General features: G+C 33.9%; 4 protein-coding genes across 4 annotated transcripts; 1 reads left to right on the top strand and 3 right to left on the bottom strand.

The window, feature by feature from the left end:
- The first annotated feature begins 74 nt into the window (after positions 1 to 74).
- Positions 75 to 3,816, top strand: LOC130654271 (uncharacterized). Its single transcript, XM_057456820.1, has 3 exons — positions 75 to 892; positions 2,737 to 2,814; positions 3,443 to 3,816. Exons 1-3 carry the CDS (start codon positions 814 to 816, stop codon positions 3,748 to 3,750), a joined length of 465 nt encoding a protein of 154 aa, XP_057312803.1. The 5' UTR covers positions 75 to 813; the 3' UTR covers positions 3,751 to 3,816.
- LOC130654261 (probable glycine betaine transporter) lies at positions 3,725 to 8,798 on the bottom strand. The gene is made up of 8 exons (XM_057456811.1): positions 8,514 to 8,798; positions 7,418 to 7,671; positions 6,417 to 6,567; positions 6,086 to 6,333; positions 5,673 to 5,846; positions 5,333 to 5,527; positions 5,039 to 5,240; positions 3,725 to 4,751 (listed from the first exon to the last, which is right to left on the bottom strand). The coding sequence occupies exons 1-8, from the start codon at positions 8,645 to 8,647 to the stop codon at positions 3,896 to 3,898; spliced, it is 2,214 nt and encodes a 737-aa protein (XP_057312794.1). The 5' UTR covers positions 8,648 to 8,798; the 3' UTR covers positions 3,725 to 3,895.
- A 1,448-nt stretch (positions 8,799 to 10,246) lies between these two features.
- Positions 10,247 to 16,914, bottom strand: LOC130654267 (O(6)-methylguanine-induced apoptosis 2-like). Its single transcript, XM_057456817.1, has 10 exons — positions 16,783 to 16,914; positions 16,121 to 16,239; positions 15,901 to 16,002; positions 14,702 to 14,750; positions 14,565 to 14,622; positions 14,004 to 14,135; positions 13,282 to 13,334; positions 12,044 to 12,218; positions 11,782 to 11,969; positions 10,247 to 10,402 (listed from the first exon to the last, which is right to left on the bottom strand). The coding sequence occupies exons 1-10, from the start codon at positions 16,835 to 16,837 to the stop codon at positions 10,335 to 10,337; spliced, it is 999 nt and encodes a 332-aa protein (XP_057312800.1). The 5' UTR covers positions 16,838 to 16,914; the 3' UTR covers positions 10,247 to 10,334.
- A 6,247-nt stretch (positions 16,915 to 23,161) lies between these two features.
- LOC130654265 (uncharacterized) lies at positions 23,162 to 24,714 on the bottom strand. The gene has a single exon (XM_057456814.1). It carries the CDS (start codon positions 24,705 to 24,707, stop codon positions 23,298 to 23,300), a length of 1,410 nt encoding a protein of 469 aa, XP_057312797.1. The 5' UTR covers positions 24,708 to 24,714; the 3' UTR covers positions 23,162 to 23,297.
- Positions 24,715 to 26,162: the final 1,448 nt, after the last annotated feature.

Raw genomic sequence — 26,162 nt, forward strand, 5'->3', positions numbered from 1 at the left:
TATAAAGAAAGAAAAAAAAGAAAGAAAGAAAGAAAGAGAAAGAACTATAAGTTAAGAGGATTTATGTTGATTAAATTTTTCGGATTGCCTGATCACAACTGGTAACAAAAATGAGAAGGTGCTCCGTGCGGATTTAATTACGGGATGTCCATTAACTTAAGTTAATTAATTTTCCCGAATAGATCCATATTTGCGAAAATGTAGCTGCGCCAATATTCCAGAACAAATCAATTCGTGAAAATAAATCTTCACGAACTTACTAGAAACGACTATTCGCTAAACCTCGCTAAAACTTTGCGAAACTTTGGAAAAACAAGAATTTCTTCTTCTTCTTTTCTCTCTAGTATTTCTCCGCAATTTACTTGTTTGTAGTGATAAATAATGAGGTTAACGATAAGGTACCCTCAAAATTGTAATATAGCGGAAAAAGTACCAAAAGTTACGCGTTGACTGTAGAAAGAAAAATGAAATGAGATGAGATGAACCAGTGAAAAATTGAAAGGGCCTGTGGTTGATAAATTGATAGGTTGAGGAGCGTCTATGAGCTTTCAAGCTTTTGTAACCTGGTCATGTTTGGTAACATTTGTACAAAGTCAAAATACTAGCGACGTGAAGTGTGACAAATTTTTAACTTTATCTGTTGCACCCGTTTCTGCTATTTTTTCCATTCATCCATAATCAAAATATAATTTCGCACTTCTGTGGACAGCTGATGTGTTGGAATTTCGAACGTTTTGTGTTTTCGAATGTGTATGAAAGAACGCTGAACGCTTTTTCAATGTTTATCAAAATTATTCACGTGCGAAAAACAACATGGGTCAGCTACTATCTGCTTGTTGTCCTGATAGAAACAGTCCAAAATCATTTGTACATGTAGTTCCACTAAAAATAGGTATGCTTTTTTTTGATAAATTGAGGACGTGAGAAAAATACAAAGAGTATCTAACGAACTTTTTAATCACCGACTTGTTTTGTATTTTATAACAAAGAAAAAGACTATCGATTAGGCAAAAGCAGCAAAAACAACAACAACAAAAAACAGCAACAACATAAACAACAAAAGTAATTAAATCTTATGTATCCCATAGTTAGCTACTAAAGCTATAATCTTGATTTCGAGATTTTTCGAGGTGGAGTTTCAACCTGCAACATTTACACGGAGTTATGTTTGTAGGCAACAAACACATAAGGGTATTTCAACTGCGTCAAATCTACTTTTGATATAAAAAGTTTATATATATATGTTAAGGCTATATTTAAACCTAGAAGTAAAAAAGATTCTCCTTGTTTAGAAAACATATTGCCGATATATCGTAAAATCCAGAATAAAGGACCACCCGAATTTAGCCAAATTCTGGTTAAAAACAAAATCCATCCCAGTTTTAAGCACATCTGGATGTAACCTGTGGGTTTATCAGGATGTAATGTTTAAAGATAAAAAACCTATAATATATTGTATTTTAATAGTTAAGCTTTATGGAAAAGTATAAATGTTTTGATGCTAAGAAAATTGCTTTATTTTGGTTCCAACAAAAACCAATTCCGCTTTTCAGCCCGCACGGACTTAGGCCCATTCAAATAAAGTTCAACCCCAATAGACGTTTCACCTAACAGAAGCCCAGGACTTAAAATCCGGGATTTTACGGCATACGGTTTGTGTTTCAAGGAAGTGTGAACAACCAACCTTTTGTCGTCGTTTATAAAAATGGTCATATTTTATAATGTTTGCACCGAATGTACGCTATGGAGTAAAGTTATTGGACTATTGATGCTCTCTTTATTCTTTCCTCCTCATGGTTTAATAATTTATTACTAAATGGATTTTAGAATTGAAATATTCAAATAAATATTCAGATATTGTAAGAATACGATGTATATATAGCTATATGTCCACGACCAGAAAGGTTCTATAATACTGTAGAATTGGGCTGTGCTTACGTCAGCAAAGAGTATCCCTCTCGAAGATTTTGGTCCGCTGTAAACATTGAAAAATTTGCAGTGCATATACCTTCTTGATATTACTTGGATAGAAACGGCTTTCTTTGCTTGTGATTCTGTTTTTAAAATTTCGTCGCATTCCCCAATAAAATATGTTTAAGGTTGCAGTTTATAAGATTATTAACGCTTATATTTGCCCTAAAATTATGCACGCCTTTCATTCGAGTCACAATAAATAATTTAAGCGTTGCTACTTTTAACGTGATTCGTTCGGCAGAGAAGAGTTGGTATTTATTACGTTTCAAGATGCGCTTCTTTGACAGGAGCAAAAAAAAAAGGAGGAAGAAAAAAAAGTTCTCAGAGTCGAAATTATAATTTCACTTGAAAAAAATTGGCATGTTCCGAAACGTAAACTTTAACAAGAATAAAAATTGCGAAATTCGCGAAACTTTCTGCCTGCGAAAGTTTCTGCTCTTATGTGAAACTGACAAATCTAAAAATTTAAACTTTTCTCCATGTGCGACATCAGTTATAAATAAGAAACATACTCTTTAATTTTAGTCTGACTGATTCTTAATTTTAAGATATTTTCTCAAAATAAATAGAACCTAACTCCTAAAATCCTTTTCAGCAATCTTTTCCCTTCATCAATTTTCTCAACAATTCAAGAGGTAATTGTTGAAAGTTACTACAAAACGTCTAATGTTACTGAAAAAATTGTTATGGAAGTTTTTAAAAGTAAAACCCAAGCCCTGCTCATCTTTTCATTGTTAATCCGTTTCTCAATTTTCGTAATAGATGATTATGAAAGCGAAGAAAGAAAAAGTTCGGTTGTATTGAAAATGTATCGTGAATTGGCGATTGGACAAGCGTCAGGTAAAATATAAAAAAACATGGTAATGGATTATATCAACCTTGTCCTAGGACATTATGTGTCTTTCTGACATCGGGACAACGGTATCAGAAAGAAATGCAATATGCCCTGGAGACGAGGGTTGGGATTGCATTTCTTTCCTAAATTAAATATAATCATCCCAATGGAGATTTACCGTCACCATTTTTTTGTGCGCCGTTACTATACACGCCGTTGCCCGTAGCTTCTAAAAGATATGACGATCTACCAAAAATCTCAAAATGGTTCGTTTTGTGTTGTAGGGAAAGGGCAACTGTGTTTTTGTTGTTTTTTGTTGTTGTTTTTATTTATTTTTTTTATTTATTTATTTATTTATTTTTTTTTTTTTTTTGGGGGGGGGGGGGGGGGTTACGCTGCCTGGCATATAAACGTTGATAAAATAATATTTTCTTCCTCCTTCGTCAAGGATGACCCATCCTTCCTAAGGTCTATAATACCAATATGCTGAAAACCGCAAAATATAAGACCCCCCTCCCTCGCCACACTTGTATTAAGCCTAATATTCATTAGGTTTTGCACTGTTTTTTGTATATGTGATTCCATGGCAAAAAAGAGAAATAAACTCTCTCCTCTTCCCTTTTTTTTGTTTAGAAGAAAAATTGGACGATGACAATTACATGGAACTTATAGATGAAGAAGATGGATACAGTTCAGAATTTTTACTACTCAATGACGAAGGTATTGAAGATGGCTCAGTTCTAAATGCTGCCGACAGTGATTCTAGCATAGAAAATAATGAACGGGATACTTCCAATAACATTTCCACTGACAACGAAGAGATTTATCTTGAAGTTGTTGGAAGAGCCATTCGCATAGAGCCAAACTTACCCGAAGACGCAAAGAAGATGAGTGAAAATGATGAAACTGTTGAAGTTGTCGAAAAGACGATCTCTTCTTGAAATTCAATATAATATTATTCACATGTATCTAAGTCAAATAAATTAAATATATTAACAAACAACAGATTTTTATACTTTTTTTCTAAACATCTCTCCTGCACTTAAGTTGGTCAAAGGAAATTTGAGTACAAAGGGTTGAACCAGTTCAAACAAGAGTCATTTCTTGCGTAGCTTGCGGCCGTGTCCCTTGAACTTCTTCGTGGAGCTGCACGGTAGCACAAGGGTACATCAAACAAAATGCAAAGAAATCTTCTGCCATATTTCCTTGCAAGTCATACTTTTCCCTGACAGCCGAACGAATACTACTTGCGCAAGCGAAGAAAGCGAGTAGCAGAGACCAGCCAACATAACTAATTCCTGCCACGGTTGCTTCTAGACACAACAACACAAGCCATCCATAAAACAAAGTTGCAAGTACAATACTATTTTGAACAAATGATTTTGTTTCCGTCTTGGAAAGAGTTGATGTGGATTTTGATACCAAATACCATGGTGCGATGACAGAAAACAACGTTTTTTGTATTCTTCTAAATGAAGAAAAAGAGTCGAACAAACTTATTTTCCATTTTCCATCGTCTTCTTTAATCTCACCAAATTCCACACGCACGGCTCTCCACAGAGCCACGCAAGCAAAGTTCAAAATTATAGTCAATGGCAAGCCCGCCGCCACCGCTACTGTTTGCAACGCTTGTAACGCTTCCGTCCCGCCAGCTTTTAGCAAAGCAGTAGCTGTAGCACCCTCAGTAAGAGCCCAAAATATTCGCTGCAATAGAGGAGGATCAGGACTGCCGTTTGCAGACAGACAATCAATAACTAAAGATCCACTATCAGAACTTGTTACAAAATACAACACTAATCCAATCAACGATAAGATGGACAGAAGCGATCCAATGTCACCATATTGTTCGACTACGTCAAACCACATTTCAGTAGATGCTCGACACGATAGCTTGTGCAAATTATATTTATCCCAAATAGCAGTAGCGCCAATGCCAGTAGGTCTGAAAATGAGAAAACATATGTAATATAATACAAGTCTAGGTATTCGACAATCAACAGATTGCAGGTTCAATCCCAGACAAATATCTATGACTCCTGTAGGATACAAGAGTCATAGATATTCGACTGTCAAATTGATGTATTAGGCAGTTGACTGGTGAACATACATAACATTGTTGCTCAAATACAGCTGTTAGTTTTAATGCACCAGGAAAGGAATTTTGTCGATAACAGTGGTGTTGAGAATAAGGAGGTTACCCCGGTTAAGGGTTAAGAAAAATAAACTCACTTGTACATCTCGCATGTGATGTTCAAGTTCTGCGCTTTCCGTTCCATACTTATGCCAGCGCCACCAAATACTGTCAACCAAAAGAACGTGTACACAATTGGTATAGTAAGTGTGTACATGATAAATTCCTTGATTGTTCGACCACGGCTTATTTTTGCGATGAACATGCCAACAAACGGAGACCAACTTATCCACCAGCCCCCTAGAAAATTACGAGTCGTTGTAAAGTAAACACCGAAGTCAAGAAATCCCGCAGAGTTTTATCTTTAAGATTGTAATTATAAAAGGCCTTACAGTAAAATATCGTCCAAGCGTCCATCCATGTTGAATTTTGCTTTCCATCTGGTGCGTCACCTTTCATTGCGAAGGCGTCTGTGTGGAAACCAATCTGAACAAGCCACTGCAAATAATAGCCACTGGACTGAACGAAAAGATTGAGTAGAAACCAGGTGTCGTCAGCAAAAAACACAATCAACATGATAAGGCATCCTAGAAAAAGAAAGAAATACGAATATGAAATTGATTGATTGATTAACTATTTCTTAATTGATTGATCGACTATGTTCTTGATTAATTTATTGACCTAGCTCCCTTTACAAGCTATTGACTGAAATACCAATGCATAAATTCTTACCTACTCCAAAACAAACCTCAGACAATCTTCTTATACCGACTTTCAATCCACTTATGACGGACACTGTGGCTACAGCAGTTATAGCCCAGATGATAATAATTTGGACAGTAACGGTCTCAGCAATGTTGCTATTTACTCGATGCAAACCACTGTTGAGCTGGATCACTCCCAAACCTATTGGTTAAAATCTAAGCTTTAAATTATTTAGGATGACAATCTTGTCCCCAGGGCTTCTTTTATGCATACCCAGGAAGCGAAAAAGATGCTCTGGAAACGAGATTGGCTTCACAAAACCCTAATTTGTCTTGACGATCTTTTTGTTTCGTTGGCTCAAATTAAACTACGTTATTGGCGTTAGTTCTTAAATGTAAACTAATGTAAGCTATAGCCAAACTCTTATTGGTTAAACTTACCCAAACTAGTACAAACGCCAAACATGGTACATATAATAGACAATGTATCAACCATGTCACCAATCCTACCAAATACTTTTTCACCTAACAAAGGATAAAAGCATGTACGCATTGTCATTGGTAGACCCTTTCTGTAACTAAGGAAACCAAGAAGCAGACCAATCAAAACGTACACAACCCAACCATGTAAACCCCAGTGAAAGAAAGTCAAATTCATTGCATCCTGAGCACGTTGATTATCAGAATATCTAAAAAAGAATATGGAGGTTAGCATCTAGCCATAAAATGTTTCTTGGTTAACATATATATAGCTATATATATATAAAATTACCTTCCCCAATATCTGTTTCCATACTGTCCTGGTTCCATATGGTACACAGGTTCTGCAACTCCAAAGAAGAACAACCCGATTCCAATTCCCGCAGCGAAAAGCATGGTGAAGTAGGAACCATCTGAAAATTCAGGCTTTTCATTGTCTCCTCCTAAGAATAGAAAATTGGACTTAACTATGACATTTTCAATGGTTTTAGTTTAAATACACTGTGTAAAAATATTATTTAAATACACTAAATGGTAAAAAGTAACCTCATCTCCAGAGCTTTTATACTCTTTTTTGACAATCTCGCCGTCAGAGGTTGTCAGAAAGAGAAAAAAGCCCTTGTGGTAGAAAGAATCTATTTATTACTTTATCACAAAGTACTGTGTATACATTCTACGGATAAGAATTAAAAATTTAGATTTATTTATACAGATAGATATTTTTATAAAAATAGTTTTTTAAGCATGAGTATAATTTTTGTTCTATAACATTCATCATTTAGTACAAACTGGGAGAGAAAAAAAAGAACCTAAGAAAAAAATACAAAATTTACATTTGCACGTGAAAATAATTTTTTGTTTTTGTTTTAAAACTTTAGCTGGAGAACGGCCTGGAACAAAACATATGGGCAACGCGACAACCCCAATAGAATTCGGTCTCTCCTCAATGACGAAACATTCTCGTGAGAGAAAAACGTGATTCTATCCCTTCAAAAGAAATGACGCAAAATGTTGAACAATTGAGTCTTTTCTGCATGCTATTAATAATTCAAAAAACCTCAAGACAATTTTATCCTTAACTTTACTACCTCATTAAAATACATATTTTTTAATTAACCCCCACCTGCACCCCTCTGCGAGATGTCCACGCCCTTTAAAGTTTGTACGCAAAATCAAGACATACCCACGCTGTAAACCGAAAACTCCCAATAATAGTTTCAAACATGGCTGATCGTTTTGTTAGCGTGCAACAAAAGAATCGGCGAAACAACACTTAACGTAATAAACGCCTACCAAGTTTCAGATGTGAGTATTTTGAGAAATACAAAACAATTATAAATAACGCCCAAACGTCCTGGGTACCAATATATAACCACGTCCACTTTTCTGTGATCCAAATTTTCCATGTCTTGATCTCATTGTAAGATTCTGTGGGCAGCACAATACACCATACAACAAACGCCCATATTATGATGGCAGACGCCACGGTGGTAAGTGGGTTGAAGTAATACTTGAACGGACCAATATTTCCTTTCACGTGAAGACATCTAAAAAGTGCATTTTGTATTAGTAGACTTACTTTTATTGTAAACAAGTAAAAAAACCAATTTTGCTGTTTGCGTGATAGCAGTTTGTCTCTTATGAAATATCTTAAGAGTAACCTATTATTTCATTTGCCTCGTCCAGCTCTGACGTGCTTGTAAGAATTCAACATTTAACAACCTTCAAACTCTGAAAAGGAGGAAATTTCAATCCATATCTAGGGAATATTATATATAATTTGGAACAGAGATAAAAGTCTATTTCTGGTTTATATCTACGATTTGCTTTTTAAAGAGTGCTGGCTGGCGACCGGTTAATGTTGTTTTGAAATAAAAGATTTTTATTAATAATGCGCTAATAGAAGGACAGACAGATGAAATATTTACACAGTGAGATTAACAGCCAACCCAATGCTATGACGTGTAGTAACTTCACAATATATCATTTTTTAAATATAAAGGGTTTTATAACATTCTCTCTAGTATGACCAGAGAATTGACACAATTTTTCCCATAAAAAATCACAAAATCGAATCCAGTAAAACTTATTAATCGACAAAAACTATTACTCGAACTTTCTTTCGGAAAATTTGGTATACATTTTTGCTTTGATACAGCACAAATGTTGCTAAACGCTAAAAAGAGGGCAAACAATTTCGCGATTTTATAAATTAATAAAATAAGTTCCGTCGCAATAATCTCTTCCGGTGAAAGATTTTTTCTATAAAAAGAGAGCAAGTTACTAACTCGTCCTCAGACCTCTATATTTTCGAGTTTCGAGGAGAAAATTCACGCATATGACATCATTGTTGAGACACTCTCCGCAATGACAAGTAAAACTTATGTACCTGTCTGTAAAATCATTTACAATCGAATCTTCAATCACTAACTTTTCGCATTGTGATTCCATCAAACTCGCTTTTCTTGCTTTTCCATCGTCACTGTTATCATCAAGATAACTACAGTCATCCCGATCGCTCATCTTCTACTCCGATGTCTTAACCACAGAACTTCAAACACCTGAAATTCCTCGGGACGCCGAAATGAAGTTAGAAATCCAAAACAGCCAAACTGATAATTTTTTAAAAACTTCGTATGTGAGATCTGTACAGGTAGACCACCTCTCGAAGAATGAAATCCTTGCATGTTTTTTCTTGAGTTATATCCACGTTAAATTTTTTCACTAGTATTAAAATTCCGTGAAAAAAATTCACGACAAACATGGGTAAAAACGCACAGTCTAAGAGCGCTGTTGTGATCAGGGGGTAAATTTTAATAAATATAAAAACAACTTTTAATTAAAGTTTGGAAAAAGCGGTAGTTTAAGTATCGAACTTCTTTGCAAAAAATACATAAAAATCCGAAATTCAAAGTTTTTTAGTATTTTCTAACACACCGCAGGAATATTTCCATTATAGTTTTAGGAAATTATTGTCTTGTGCGAAAACACACCTCCTGTTCAAAACTTAAAAATACATCTGTTATCTCATAAATTATTCTATTTTTTCGTGTTCGCATAATTTATAAGGCAGCAGGTTTATGAATGACAATTCGTAACACGATGCAACTTGACTACCAACCTCTCTTTCATTTGTATATATGAATTAATGATAAGAGGTCTGATAACTAAATTGGTTGTTAAGACCTCGACAATACGAAACAAGACTAGGGAAATGTACTAGTAAATTCCATTCATCTGATCACATCAATGAAAAGTGCACTAGTGTTTTTTACTATGAAGCATGAATGAGCAATACAGAAAGTGAATGAATTTTACTAACAACAACCTAAACTAAAAAATATAGCTGACTCCATATATTCTCGAAATTTATAACAAACATCTCTTTTAGCAACCACCAATTTTCCATAACTGTCATTTCTCATACAATAAGTTCAAACCAGAGTACAATTTGATGAATCACATTATTTTTTTTTTAATATACAAATTTTACGCACATAAATTTGTTAGTTATATATTTTCATATTATTTTTATATTATTTTTTTCGCGAATTTGTTCTTTTTTAAACAGGGTTGACATTGAAAACATTATTTAAAATCAATGTAATACCATTTACCTTTTTCTTCCCTGGGACAATTGCTACATAAATAATATTTGTCCAGAACTTCACGCGTAATTTCAGAACTTTTGTGAAAAATATCAACAAGGGATTCGATAAAAAAATTAAAAATATCCAGGACATTGAAGAACTTCCAGCATGTTTTCGTCATTTTTCTACTAGATTTGCTTTATAAATTTCAGTTTCTGCAAGTGAGCCTTATTTAGGGGATTAGTCCGGATAATTAGTGTGTAAACAAAATTAAAATTCGAATCACCGTGTCTACTGAGATTCTAATTTTCATTTTCATTTTCATTTTGTTTAATATATAGACAGGCTTCGCTCAATAAGACTAAAACAGCCTAACAAAATTATATTTTAAGATTCCCTGGAGGGTTTCTACATTCTAGGACTTCCCAGGATCTGTGGCATCCTTGTCAAGGTTCATTCATCTTGTTAGCAATCAATAAAACACAAGCGCGCGTATTGACGTCAGATTCAACCAATATAAAACTTTAATTCATTTCACGCATGTCATTCAAGAAATATATTAAAATATTAAAAAACTAAAATATAATGTTAAAAAAATATATATTTTTTACAGAAATATTTTAAATCCATTTTTGTGCTGCATTGTACATGAATGATTGTTTATTGTGATGTCGAGGATTGTAGGCTCCTAAGGTAGAATAAAATTTTACAAATTACAATGTTTTCTACCTTAAAATAAATAATTTAAAACCCTTTTATAACTGTTAAAAAAGTTAAGAAAAGTGAAGTTTTTTTTTACTTCCGGTAGTTTCAATACACCTTTCCCAAATTTTCTGTCGTTAATTTGTGGACGTTTAATTTTGCGATTAGAATGGTTCAATTATCGTGAATTTTGCAAAATTAAATTTACGCAAATCCTGTGAGTTCCGACAATCCGCTAAATAAATTCATGCAATCTTTTTTTTTCTTTTTAATTTGTTTTGATGATTTTTCCATGCTCCAAAACAACGTTTTTAAAAACCATCTTCAAAGATAGATGTGATGAACGATACCTTTCCATGGCTTTCGCTCATATTATTTTGTTTCACAGATAAAATCAGTGGGTCGATGAAAGTCTTAAATAAAGAACGCTCTTTTGATTCTTGATTTTCCCTGACTAAAATTAATCAATTTTTCGGGTTTTTCCTGTCTGAAGCCAAAACTATATGAACCCTGATAGGTTCTCATGTGTTAGAACTTTTAAACACAGATCAAATGCTACAATTTTTATATTCTGGAAACTTGGCGAGTAATTCAAACATTTTAGACATATATACCTTCAGCGGGTGAAAGTAAATTAACTCGGAAAAGGTGTGTCATGGCAACGGATCAAAGACAAATAGTGACAAAAATTGATACATATAATTGTTTGAATCCACGGCTATTATAGACACAAATCGTCTACTAAGGCTTTTTCAAACCCATGAGCGATCATGATATTTTGTTTACCGTATGTAAAATATGTACACATGCTGTTTTTCTTATCTCAAGTTTTTTTAAACAGTTTTTAATCACCTCTCTAATAACAACAGACGGTGAAAATCACATCCAAGAACATTAATGCTATTCAAATTTTAAACAGACAAAAAGTAACAAAATAATCCTTTTTAACTGCTGAGTTTGCTAGAGGAAAAATTAATGTGGAGTCTCAAATAGTGCAGTTTTTTTCCCCTAACTATTAATTTTTGGAAATTATTGACATCCAAGACAATTACAGTTTCCTTCAAAATTGTTAACCTATTATTAATTCTGTTTTTTCTGACTTAAAATGTAGCTTGATGTAGTCTTAAAGGTGTAATGAAAGGTTAAGAATATTATGTCACGCTTGAACATCGATGTACGGTTTGAACGCCCTTAAGATCTTGTTTTTATTGATTTTAAAGGTTTCAGGTCCCCTCACAAATATTCCACTCCCTTTACTATTATTATTACGAAACTTTTCCATCCACCTCCTCTACTATTCCAGCTTCTTCACTATTGGAGACCTGAGAGTAACTTAGTCACGTCGAATACAAAGATGACTGATACCTGGGCCAGGGCCTGCTTTCGGTCGGTCGCCGCTCCATCGATTTGTAGTGGACACGAACATTGAGCTGCTCACATACTGTTTTGTTAGTCCTTCGTAATTCACAAGGTTGTACTGACCAGGACCCGGGGTGGGCTGCTGCTGCGGCATTGGAACTGCCGGTGCTGATATACACAAGTAGTGCTTTCGTCTATAAAGGAATATATACCTTTTGTGCTTTTTTTACGGTAAAGATTAGGATTAAAACAGACAAAAAAAACTTACGGTAAACCTCTTTTTTCGGGGTGATTTTTCACGGGTTCATGCGGGTCGTAAGTTCCAGGTCCTGGATTTTCATAAACGTTTTTTGGTAAAAGGGTACGTGTGGTTGTAGATTTGAACGGAGCTTGTGCAGCTCGTGGAGCACTGCTCGTCCACTTATCACTTACCTCGTATGCCCCTAAGAAACAAAGTAAGAATAGATAAAACATACCAGCAAAGAGATTTACCCTAATGTAATTTTTACATTAAATTATATCCGAAAATATAAATGGTTCTTCGTTTCCCAACCTTTTGACTTAAATTAATAAGTGTCCCACTTATTAATTTAAGTCAAATGAATGTCCTGCGAAAGGTAAATATGCTGAAAACCCCCTTACTTTTTCATTTACAGTTTGCTCGAGTTCGTCATTCTGATATCTGACAGGTCTCATTTATAAATCGCTTAACATTTGCCAAAGTTAGGTAAAGTTAGACATTGTATTCTAAGAAATATATTTTTTATTAATTTTCGTATCTCGATCAGTTAGTCATGAATGCGTTTGTCCCTGTCGACGGAAAATTACTAATAGCCGATTTATCCCCTCCCCTCCCCACTAAATTCGAAAAAATAAGTTTTGCAAAAATGCCTTAAATTAATAAGTGGGACACTTAATAATTTGTATGTTTTTATTAAAAACGAAATAAAAAGCACAGTGTGAATCGTAAGTACGAGAGGGCAAAACAAGAATGGAATATTCGCAAAACACGGGTGTCCACTGAAAGCAAAAATAGCATCGTCATAACGGTTTTAACTACACCGTACAAGATTCTATAATTCAAGCTCTATTCAAAGTATTCCTTAAAATCTTGTTAAAAACAGCAAACTAAGTAGAAATTTAGGAAATAGTATTAAAATCAAACAATGCCGAAAAATCAAATTTTCAGATTGACTTTTAAAAATTTTTAAAAGTTAACTCGAAAACTTTTGTTTGCGCAACATGTGTCTCGTCAGAATATTGTAAACATCTGTCCATTACCAAATTATGCGGTAAAAAAGATTTAAAAAAATAACCCGTATTTCGAAATCGTCATCAATGGTTATATTTTTTGCGCATACATTTCTTAGTAATTTATAATTAATAACCCTGTTATAGCTTATACCAATATAGTGATCAAAAAATGTTCGCGAGTTACGTAATGGTAAATTAGACCATGTGGCTAAGAACCACTGTGAAATTTTGATCGCAGCAAATCAATATTACCTGGGGCTGGAACAGATTGTGAAATTTTCGTAGTGACTAGCTCTCTTTTGGTTCTAAAAGAAATACACTTAAATAAATTATTTTCACTAATTGGAATAAATTTTTAATTGCTGATCGAGTGTATTAGTGTATTCACTAACAGTAAGGAAACATTTCATTTTAAACTTGCTAAAAATACAGAATAATCTAAAACAAAATTCCTCTTGGTTTTCAGTATTACTATTTATAAAAATTACCCGATTTTCTAAAAATTGTTAAACAGTTATGAAACAATGGCATAAAATTACACTGACTGGCCACTGATTATATCAAAACATAATGAATTATAAGAAAACAATGATCCGGCTGTTATAGGTGTGTAACACGTTTTCCTTATTTTTTTCAGTTCTCCAAAACTTTATTATAAAAAAACTGTCGTTTTTAAAGGTTCAAATTATTATAGGTGGCAATCTAGAGATTCTGATGACCTAATCTAGTCTTTAAAGCTCATATGCATGAAAAAAGTGGGGTGTAACAGCTTGTTCAAATAGCAAAAAGTAGGGTACCTTCACAAAGAGTGTGCTGAAGAAGAACGGTATGGCAGTTTGCAAACATAATAACAAGACAATAACAATATTTCACAGTTTTCTTTTATTTCTGTACTAACAAAAATTCACCGAAATGGTGCATGTGGGAGTCCCCTTCTACCTTTACTGTCTAAGTGTTGCTCCTAATATACTCACCTTGACAAAAAAGCAGCACTTTCTCTTGGTTTACCCTTTCCCATCGTTTTACTTGACAAGTTATAATGATTTGGTGCTGGAGTTTGAAATTTTTCAAATCTACTTTGAACAGCAATTGGCTTGTGAAAATTACTGCAATAGAAATAACACATATTTAGAACTAATTAAAATGTTTATATTAATTTAGGTCTAACATTTCAAAATCTTAATAAAAGGGCGTTTATACCAATGACAGCTTTAGTGTTCAAACATCCAAAGAATGCTATTCAAACCAAAAATTTTTAAGAGGAGGCATGTAATAGCATGTGCACACAAACAAATCAGTTAGGGTGTGCTATTGATAGCGCATGCAAAATGCCAAATCTCACTAGAACAATGTAGGCCAACATGAGACACCTAATGTAGGCACTGATGTGTGCTTTGTGCTAAAAATTTTCTGAAAAAGCCTGATTAAGCAAGTATTTTTAAATTTAGATAATTTAATAAGAGGTTCAAACAATAATAATTTAAGAATTGTAGACCTTCAAACTAGAAAAAAAATGCATACGTAAAACAAATTACCTTGTACAAGTTGCCTTATTGAAATCATGTTCTGTGGTCAAATTAGGCGAGTACTGGCCTGTAACAAAATCAGAGAATATACTAAACCTATAATCAACAAGAAGCAAGTTAGTGGAGAAGAAAAGAATAATATATACCAGGTCCAACTGGATTATTTGCATTCAGTGCCACTGGAAACCTTTTTACCTGACAGGAGAAAAGTAATAATCATTACATGGTAAATGGAAATTGATTACTAAATAAATTTCTTTTATTTACATATAAGAGCTTCTTTAGTTCCTATTGGTACTGTTGTCAATGAGGATATTGACAAGGGCAAGAACGTTTTAGTATTAATGCTCTCATTAAAGTTATAGAAGTCGCACAAGCACAGCAAAAATTAAATAGACAGGCACTTAAAGATATCTATCTGAGCCTTATGCTGATTACTAAAAGCTGAAAGCACTGCCTCAAACTTTCTTTAGGAATGGCACGATTCAGCAAGAGGTTAAACTCACCACCTTTATATTGGAATCAAATGCCCTACATTATGACTACCATTCTTGAACTTATAAAAACTACTAAGGTTTACAACAACTACAAACATCTTGAAAGTTTGACAGGAAATATAATTTCGGCAGAAAATGAAAAATATTGAGCAAAACAAAGATGTTAGCTAATTTAACTCAAATAACCTTTTAAATTTTTTGAATTTTCCCCTATTTACTTTATCAATTTCCATTATATTGGTTGTAAAGATTGTAAGTTCTCTATAAATAATTACAAAAGAAGATCCATAAAAACGTTCTGCAGAAAAACAACATTCAGATTTAAAAAAAAAATACTTGTAATAGTTCTTTATGTGATGTGGAAAAATATGTATTTGTCATTATTACCCTTCACAAATGTTTGTTATCTTCTCTTAGTGCTAGACACAGCATGTTGTAAGTGACAGGGATTGACACAGACCTATTTAGACACCTGCACACCAATTTTGGGGACATCCAATTTGTGCACCCAATATAGGGAGACAGTTTTTGAATATTGGAAAATTTGTGTTATTTTAAAATAAATTTGTCTTAGAAAACACTTTTCAATTGACGTTGGAAAAAAAACGTTGGAGGTATACACTATTTTCTCATAGTCTGTTTTATAACAAAACCGTCCCAGGTTCACTACTTTAGAAGTTATCTACAATTGCTTGCTAAGACAAACAAAATTTACTGTGGTGGCACCAACACTCAAAAGGGTTTATATGTCCCAGCGATATATACCTGCATCCACCCCGTCCCAAAACGTCTAGTAATCGGACAGGACTAAATCTTCTGCGAACAAAACACCTAAAATTCCTTGTTACCTTGGAGACAAAACCACCTAAACCTTTTGTGGAATAAGATGTGCTGTTTTCCTTCAGTAATGTCTGAGTTGTGTCATACTTTGCTGGACCAGGGCTTTCATCCTGAAAGAAACAAAGTATAAAAATAATGAAAAGCAGATAGGTAAAGAAAATATTACATTTTTTAGCGATAGCAAAAAAGGTTTCCACAAAAAAATCACATTTTAAAATGGAGACTTACAAATTGGAGACAATCAAATCTTTTAGAACCAGAGTTGAATCCTTTTCGCTCATTGTTGTTTAACACAATAGTTTGATATTTACTCGGTATGGAAGCAGAAGTTGCAACTTTACCTTGAACTAAAGAAAGCATGTTGATTGTAAAAAAAAGTCATGCTTAATAAAAGCCCACATAATTGGTGATGCAAAGAAGAAGAAATGTTTTGCCATGAATTTACATTTTAAAATTGGAGGATTGTAATTTCCAGACATGACTTGCTCTTTTTATGTGTCAATTTTTGCTACTAAATGCTTAACATCCCTCCTTTCTATAAAATTGTTTTTGAAAGTTCATCTTTCCTAGAAATTTCTTTTTACTTAGTAGCTTACAATATTGGTCTCTGCAATAAGTTATTTTTAACAAATAGTTTAACACACAATAAAACATAAAAACTTGCGAAAGGTTTAAGCAATTAAACTAAAAAATAAACTAAAAATTGGTAAGTTGACTTGACTTTTGCTACAATTTTCTAAGAGAATGGGTAGAATTATAAATCTATTGAAATTTATAGTATAGTTTTTTTAGATAACATGAAACAAGCTTTCACTTTAGCAGCAATGAAATAACTCGCCCATAACAAAACTGGTACAGTAAGCCCATAACAGTTGAAAAATTAGCAATACCTTTATGAAGACAACCTTTGCGTGCAATTTGTTGAATGCCATCCACAGCAGCCATTTAGGTCAATGTCATTTTTAAATATATAACACTTACATTTTTCACATTTAATCTATATACATATATATAAATAAAATAAATTACCTTTAATCGGACAAATTTTCGCGCGGAGAAATTTTCGCGGTTTTTTGCGAATTTTGCCCAACTTCGCGAAATTAAATCCTCGCGAAATATTTGCAAACAGTCAAATCGCGAAATTAAATTTATGCGAAATTTTTAGAAAGCCTGAATTCGCAAAATTAAATCCTCGCGAATTTTTTTTTAATTTGTACCATCGCGAAAATTAATACTTGTGAAATGTTTTGTTCTCGATTATTTTTTTCTATGTAAAACTTACAACAAAATTCGTAAAAAAATACGGTAAATAATATTATTTTATCTCTTTTGAAAAAAGTTTCGGATGTCTTTGCTCCCTGCTGTTGGTTGTACTGTTTTTTTAACGCATTTGCGTTTTTTTGCTCTGGCTGGTTCGGTACGGCCAACATTGTTCTCAAGAAACGAACCCATGATGACCTCATTCTTTGGTTGACAATATAATTCATCCACCATATCTTGATAGCGTCGAAGAAGCATGTGCCCCTTGATAGTTCCAGGCATCGAAACTGTTATTTCGCAGGCAATTTCAAGACCTCCTTGAAATAGAGGCGATCTTCTGTAGTGGGTGGCTGTCAGCTTTGCCACAACCGTATCCCTCTATCCAAAAGATATTTGGTAGGGCAAGAAATTTCCCTTGGTAAATGACCAACTGTTTCATTATTTTTGATGCGACATGTTTTGATCGCGAACATATCAAATATATTGTTTTTCTCAAAACGACATTCAAGCTCTTCATTTTCATAGGGATTCCAAACATCACGGTAAACGTGAAAGCCACGTACTGCCGATGAAATACCAAGACCTTGTTCGTGTCTGCCATATTTCTGAAGTGTTGTTTAAACAAAGAAGGAATTCCATTGGAATTCGAATTTAACGTTCGAATTTAAGTACGTGGGGAAAAACCTGTTTTCCATTTTATGACATCTTTTTCTCATTTGTTTTGGTGAACGAGGGAAGTGTACGATCAGAAGTAAAAGATGTCTATTATTAATAGCCTAAAAAAGTAGACAAAATTCATCAACCTCTTGACGTCCAAGGAGGCCCAAATGGCTATGTAAAACGCATGATGAAAAAGAAGTTTACCACCTGGTACGCAGATCAAATCACCCAAGCTATGGATAAAGGTCAAGAGCTCGAAACGATTGAAGTAGCACTAAAGCTTTCGATTGTCAAACCGTTACACGCGAAATGGCTTATTGAGATGTACAATGAAATGACGTCGGATGATGGGAAACAGGTGTGCTTGAAGGGTCGGCAAGTAGCAGGTATAAAGGATGCTGTAGCCAAGGGTATGTCCGGTTTACCAAGCCTTGATCCGTTTAACAACATCGACCCAATGTTAGACGAAGAACCTAATGTTCAAGCTGTCAATTCTTCTGGTTTGTCCACAGCTTCATAATACGTCAGTGATTACGGGATCGAAGACGAAAGCGACGAAGAAGAATGGGTCGAAGAAAATGAAGAGGATGAAGATAGGAATTTTTTTGATGTTTTTGATGACGAAGATGATTTGTAAATAGATTTTGACATGTAACTCGGAAGAAAAAGCATGATTCTTGATACTGATGACAATAAATCATTTTCTTTCCTTTACAATTTTTACGATATTCAAATGTTTCGTGAAAATTTGTTTTAAGCTAAGACAGAATTCGCGAAATTAAATCCTCGCGTAATTTTTAGAAAGCCTAAATTCGCAAAATTAAATCCTCGCGAAATTTTTGAAAAGACTAAATTCGCGAAATTAAATCCTCCCGAAATACGATTTATTTGACCTCGCGAAATTAAATCCGCGCGAAAATTTGTCCGATTAAGGTATTATGTTGGATGCTAAAATGTGAAATGTCATGCCTTAAATAAAAGAAAACCGGTTATGTAGAAATTTTCAATCCTGTTTTCTTGGATTCAAACGAAACCAGAAATCCCCCATCGTGTGCAATGTATTTTAACAAACCTAAACTAAATATTTTGTCCATTCAAAAGAGAACTTTACCCAATTTGGTCCCAGGTGGTTCCTAGTTACCCACACATTAAAAAAAGACTGACAATACCACCTCGTTTCCAAGTTATTTAGCCTAAAAGTCTTAAGTGCATTGTAATGGTTTTATTAATTTAAATATTAAGATCTTGACATTAATGTTATTAACATTATACCGTAACGTCAGAAAATTTAACATTTCAGCCAAAATATTTTTTGGTAATATTAAAGGAAAAAGACAAATACACAGTCCTCATATTATTATACAGATATATCACCATGCTATGATTTCTACTGTTGTTATGTATTAAAAAAAGAAATTGCATTCCTAGCAAATGCAATGTTGAATATATATGCTTTTCATTTTGAGTGTGTGGGCGGAATATCCATATTCCAACAGAGCACAAAAAGTCACATCTTCAAAATGAAATAAACAGCAGTGGTTAGGTGGGGAAACAATCAAACCATGTCTCTATTGTGAGATTCAAAATTGACTGTGATTGATTGGGTAACCAAGGATGTCTGCATAACCAAGGAAAGGCAAGGTAACTAAGACACTAAACATTGTTCAGTTCACTAAACTTGATTATACTGCACATACACGTACTTTTAACAAAGGAAAGATGTTTCTTAAATGTTTAACTAAAACTGATTTAGCAGGGTTTGAATTAGCAATTCGCAATTTGCAAATCAAAATGCTACTTTTGCAAATCACTTTGCAAAGAAAATTATAAAATATTTTTGTATCACTTTGTTGTCTTGTTTTTGTGATATATATTAAAACTTAATCATTCCTTCTTTTTGTTTGTTATGTTTCCATTTAATTCTCATGTTTTGCTTGATTATTTTATTCTGGGAGAAGAAATGATAACCCTCTCCGTTAGAGTATTTCACTTGTACATATTTAATAAAGTTTTGCCTGGAAATACGTGAGCAAGTTTCGTAACATTTGCTTGTGAAAAGCAGTTTTTATTATATATATATATAGGAAATTGTCATAAAAAACCTTATTTATCAAGCGCAGCTCATTATAAATGATTGCGTAAAATATTTACATGTTAATTTATCACAAAGCTAATTGTTTAGACAAAATTGTTTGTTTTTTTAGTTTTCAGTTTCAATATTGGCAAATAGTTCAATTAATATTATTAACTTCTTATGCGTAAAGTTGCATGCAAAAGAAAAAAATAAAATTAGAATAGGACAGGTTTCGAAAAGGTTTTTGACAGAAACCAGCTGGTGCCATATTGATTGAAATTTCTCTCATTGCATCTTTTTTATGCAAACTTTGTTTTCCTTAAACTCTGTTTTCATCACATCGAAACAAAGAAAATAAGAAACAGCATTTTACACAAGGACTCATGTTTAAAACAAACATAATTTTTGTGAAAACAACTTTAATCAGTATACTGTATATATATATATTCAAGTTGCGTTTTAATGTTCACAAAAACTGGTTAAGAACCTCTGAAACAATAATTACATTTTGAATATTTTCTTACAGCATGCCATAAAAATAAACTTATTTCATTTTTGCAACATTATTTTGGCGATCAGAGACAAGAAAGTTAAAACTGAGAGAGTTGCTAGCTCAGATGCTCAGTTCTCGTGTTTGTTGTTCATGAGTTTAAACGTCCCACACTTGTCTCCAACATAAAAAATAATAACGCAGAAAAAAGTAAAGCCCGCAGGTCACAAAAAATACAAATTCTGGGGGAAAAACAAGTAGCTACTAATGAACAAGCCAATGGTAATTGACTATGGTATAACCAGGCCACATCTAGATTGTTGTTTGTTACAGAGTGCCAAAATATTTGCAAACCAACTTTAATTTACAATTCGAACCCTGTATGCACAATACATTATGTGTGGTCATTGTAGTGTATTAGCGTAGCTAAGGTTGGTTGTGTTGTAGGTTGTGCATTTGCTTTATAAAGCTAAGGATCTTTTTCTATTACTAGCTGTAGCTACAGGATGTTTATTTTAGATTTTTACAGGTTCCTCTATAATTGTGAACTTGTGTGTTTTTGGTTCTATCTTTAAGAAAAAGATATATATAAATAACAATTACTCAAGACAATTTATGAGAAAATGCGGAGTCGGTCAGGCAGTTTTGGTAAAAAAGGGATTAATAAAGCGGGCATTACCTGCCCAGAGTCAGGAGAGTTGACGGAAACTTAATAATGAAGGACACAGAGAACGCAGCTCAAGAGCCATCTTAGAAAGCCGTTGTCATGGTGATTGTGATAACACAATATTCAAAATCGTATATATATGATAGCAGATATTGATAATGTATTAATTAGCCGTCTGTAATATAAAGAATCATGGCATGATAAACTTATAGTTATTGTACTTTAAGAGTATAAAAGCCACACTCCATTATAAGATTATATCAATTATGCTTTTAAGAGTCTGCAAAGCTTTTGGGTTTCGCGGTTACGTCATGGAAATTCGAAAACATCTTGGGATGGGACGCGAGCGCAAGCGCCTATCTTCTCTTAAGTTTTTCTTCAAACAAGTTTGTTTGTTTTTCACCAAAACCCAACAAATTCAATGGTCTTTATGTTTAATCTTTTCTTTGGCAGGGTATTGTTTATAAATGATAGTTTTTCTATGCTTTTTTTAACACAAAGCATTATTTTTGCAGCTCTCGTACTCTGTGCGGGAGACCGGGGTTCGATTCCTCTTGACGGCGATTCAACATGGGCGAGTGAATGTTACCATAGCCCCGGGTTAACCCAAGCCATGTGAGGGAAATTGGGAAGATGGCACACTGTGTGGGCCGTTGGATGTTGCCGGGAGTTGTCTAGTAGAGCGCGGGCCCTAATTGGGTCTGCGTCGCTCAAAATGAGCATTAAATACTCTAGGACTCTCCATCTAAGCCATGGCCCCTCCTGGAAATAATAGACAGGGTATATCCCTCGATATTTGTGAGGCTAGCCATGTAAAATATGCACATCTATCTATCTATCTATCTATAATTTAAAAAGAAATCCAAATGTAATGTGTTTTTCGGAAAACAATTTATTTGTGGGTTACACTATTCTTATATTTGGACTGTATTGTGAAAAATCTGCAACTTGTAAAAGTTGTACAGAGAAGTACATGAAGTTAGTTTACATGTATTCTAGATTGCAAATAATACCACAATGCAATTATAATTGGCCTGAAAACCATCCCAAAAAGTAAACTAGCTATAGACATGAGAAAATCATTGTCATCATTTGGTGCTTAGACCACCATCAAACATATGTTATGTTCGTGTCTTCCAACTGACCCATTTATTGTATAAAAACCTAGGTGAATCAATCCCTAAGTGTGAACAAAGCTCTCAAAATCAATCTTGGTACCTGTAATATTTTTACATCTGGGCAAAGATTTACTTTTATTATCAGTATTTTCAGTAATTGTTAGCCTATTTGAAGATTGATCATTACCCTAATGATGCAATGGGCCAACAATAATCATTCGTTACCCCGAGGTAAAATTGGGTTAAACGAAGCTCTGTTTAAAACAACAGAATTTTGTTGCTTGAAAGAATGACTTTATTCATCCTACCCAGAAAAGTTTATCAGAAACATACTTAATGTTATGTTATGGTGCGTGATGATTGCATGCCTAGGTATTTTATAGATATTTTTAGCATGTGAATTAAACCAGGCAAAGACAAATTCTGTGACATTGACTTAAAGAACTGTTTTTGTCACATTAAATTGTTACCAACACTTTATTTGCTTTGTATAAGCAGCTACAGTCTAAAGTGTTATACAAGAATTATATTAGATCAAGGTAAAAACACAATTAACAGAAATATATCAAAGCCAAAATAGTTTTTGGTTTATGACAGAAAGTTCTTACGTGAAATAAACTGCAAGGTTCAGTCTAAATCAACACATTCTATACTCTTTCCCAATCTATCTTAGATCATTGTTCTAAGTGCTTATTTTAACTTCTTGAGTTAGCGATCCCTGTTATTTCTTTCATTTTATTTTCATTCTCTAGTTGCAAATAAAATTCAGCAGGTCACATGTCTATACATAACATAGTCCTGTCACTAATCATATTTAATACCATACACCTTACTGGAATTCTCGAACAAGTTGGGGATCAGTTTCTTGCGGCTGGTAACACATTGGAGGATTCTTGTTTGAAAGTTCCAAGTCCAGGAATGAGTAATCTGTTACGGAATCTTTAAAGGCCTGCCGTTAATATATCTTCAACATGCCGTAGTTTTACATCACAATAAAACCCAAATATTCAACTTCTGATTGAAAAAAATTATTTTTGTTTTCCCAATGTAAAGCCTACAGTACAGTCTGAATGTAATCTACCGCGGACGCAAAACTCGCATGAATGGTTATCATCATCATCATCATCATTCTCAGCTTAACGTCCGTTTTCCATGCTAGCATGGGTTGGACGGGGTATATTAATGACCCTCTTCCAATCTGATCTAGACTGTGTTAGATCTAAACTCAACTTCCTCTCTATCAAGTCTGTCCTTATAACCTCATGCCAAGTCTTTCTCGGTCTGCCTCTGGGCTTTGCCCCAGGAACTATCAAGTCTCTACACTTTCTTACCCAATTATCCTCCTCCATTCTTTCCAAGTACCCCAGCCAATTCAATCTTCTTACCTGGATAACATCTTTAATTCTACGGATACTTAGCCTGCTTCTTAGCTCATCTGAACTCTTTTTGTCTCTCAGACTGGCATTACACATCCACCTAACCATTCTCATATCATTCCTTTCTAAACGGTCAAGATCTTCCTGCTTCACTGCCCATGTCTCACTACCGTACAACATAACACTTCTTACACAGGCCTCATACAACCTACCTTTTACCTCAATTGACAGGACTCTACTAGTCAATAAAGGAAGTAACTCTCTAAACTTTTTCCAAGCAGAACCTATCCTGCAAGTAACACTCCTTCCAACACCCCCTTCACTGCCCAACATATCACCTAAGTAACAGAAGTTCTTAACTATCTCTAACGAGCCACTGTTGTACATCATTAAAGCTGGAAATACTTCATTCTCTATAATCTCACCTTTGCAACGCTTGCATACAAACTGTATGTCAGCTCTTAACCTTCCACTAATACTACTGCACTTCTTATGTACCCAATGCTTGCAAGTCTGACAAAAAATTGAGTTACTACCAACCCCTTTCCTGCAAACTCCACAAGGCCACTTTCCAACTACAAGGTCACACTTGGCTGCAATGCTACTTATCATGACTTTAGACTTTGCTGTGTTTACCTTCAGCCCTTTCTCTTCCAGTCCTTTCCTCCACTTCTCAAACTTTTCAACTAATTCTTCCATCGACTCTGCTATGAGAACCAAATCATCTGCATACAATAACTCCCATGGACAACCTGTTCTGAACTCCATCGACAGCGCTTCTAAGACTAGAATAAACAACAAAGGACTAAGTACAGAACCCTGATGTACACCAACATTTACACTAAATTCATCACTAAGTGAATCGTTAATCCTGACACGACTTCTAGCATTGCTGTACATAGACTGTACCATCGTAACTAGCCACTCATCCACACCTAATTTTCTCATAGCCCACCAAATAACTTTACGTGGCACTCTATCAAAAGCTTTCTCTAAATCTACAAAGGCAAAATAGAGATTCTTTCTCTTTCCTAAATACTTTTCCTGAAGCTGTCTGAGTAAAAATATTGCATCTGTAGTGCCACGCCCTGGAACAAAACCAAATTGCATCTTATCTATATCAATTCTTTCTCTAAGTAACTTATCCATCACTCTTTCAATAACTTTCATTACTTGATCAACCAACACACAGAACAATAGCATTGCGATAGCTTTTGTTTTTTTAAGAAAATAATTGCCTTGCTGATAAACAATGACCCCACGCGATTGTTTAATCACAATAGGTTGCAAGATCAATTTTAGCAATCTATTTTGCGTGAACTCTTTTGAAATTTTTAATTGCAGTAATTAAATATGAAAGTTTAGATTGCATTTTAAAAGTTTAAAAACGAAAAACGGCGATAGAAATGTTTTTTAAGATCCCATTTTAAAAGTTTATAAACGAAAAGCGGCAACAGAAATGTGTTTTTTAAGATCACATTTTAAAAGTTTAAGAATGAAAAACGGTGATAGAAATGTTTTTTAAGATCACATTTTAAAAGTTTATAAACGAAAAGCGGCGATAGAAAGGTTTTTTAAATCGCATTTTAAAAGTTTAAAAATGAAAAGCAGGGATAGAAATATTTTTTAAGATCGCATTTTAAAAGTTTATAAACAAAAAGCGGCAATAAAAAGATTTTTTAGATCGCATTTTAAAAGTTTAAAAACGAAAAGCGGAGATAGTTTGTTAAGAAAGAAATGTTTTCATCGAGAAATTTAGATATTGTATTTATTTCAGAATATACACCATTTGTTTTACAAAAACAAACCATAGTTGTATTTTTATAATAAAAAAAACGCATGAGTCATTTATTAGTTGTGAACAATGCTTCTCATAAGTTTTTTAAATTAAACGCGCTGGAATCTTTTTAAGTAATTAAATCAACAATACATTCTCACACAATGTATTATAAAACTTTGTGAAAGATTTTTACTATTTAATTACTTCACGCTAATACTTAAGGGAATAGCTTATCAATACATTTACACAATGTATCTCGCTATTACAAGAAATATAATTGCTCCGATTTTTCTTCGCAACACCCAAATATAAACTCGCAAAACCCTTAAGGGATTTTATTATAACAAAAGACAAAAGACTGTCATCCTCCACGCAAAGGTGTGATATTAGCGTGTACGTGGTAGATTACATTCAGACTGTACTGTACGTTTTTATTGTTTTAAGTACTGCTGCTAAATTATTTAAATGATCTTCCACAACCAATCCTTATACTAATGTATCATCAATTCTAACAACAGTCATTGGCATATTTTTTAGTTCGTTTTGTACTTTTCGTTGGAAAATTGCGCCCACCGGTTTAATGATTTACGTCATCCTAGTAAACTCTTTTAGTCCTGGTAACAAGAGAAGTGGGAAAAAAAGTGGGTAGAAAAAGTAATACATGTTATGCGTGTTAATAGTCGTATTATAGTGACAAAGTTTTTGATAGGTAATACAATTGTCACTTTTCTGTCAGTTTATGCTTCACAGTGTGGACTCAGTGAGGAAGATAAAGATAAGTTTTATAATGAGTTAATAGCAGTCACATCAAAGTTTGGAGACACTGAACTTGTCATGGTGGGCGG

The sequence above is a fragment of the Hydractinia symbiolongicarpus genome, chromosome 8 (genome assembly GCF_029227915.1).
Source record: "Hydractinia symbiolongicarpus strain clone_291-10 chromosome 8, HSymV2.1, whole genome shotgun sequence".
In the NCBI taxonomy this organism is placed as follows: domain Eukaryota; kingdom Metazoa; phylum Cnidaria; class Hydrozoa; order Anthoathecata; family Hydractiniidae; genus Hydractinia; species Hydractinia symbiolongicarpus.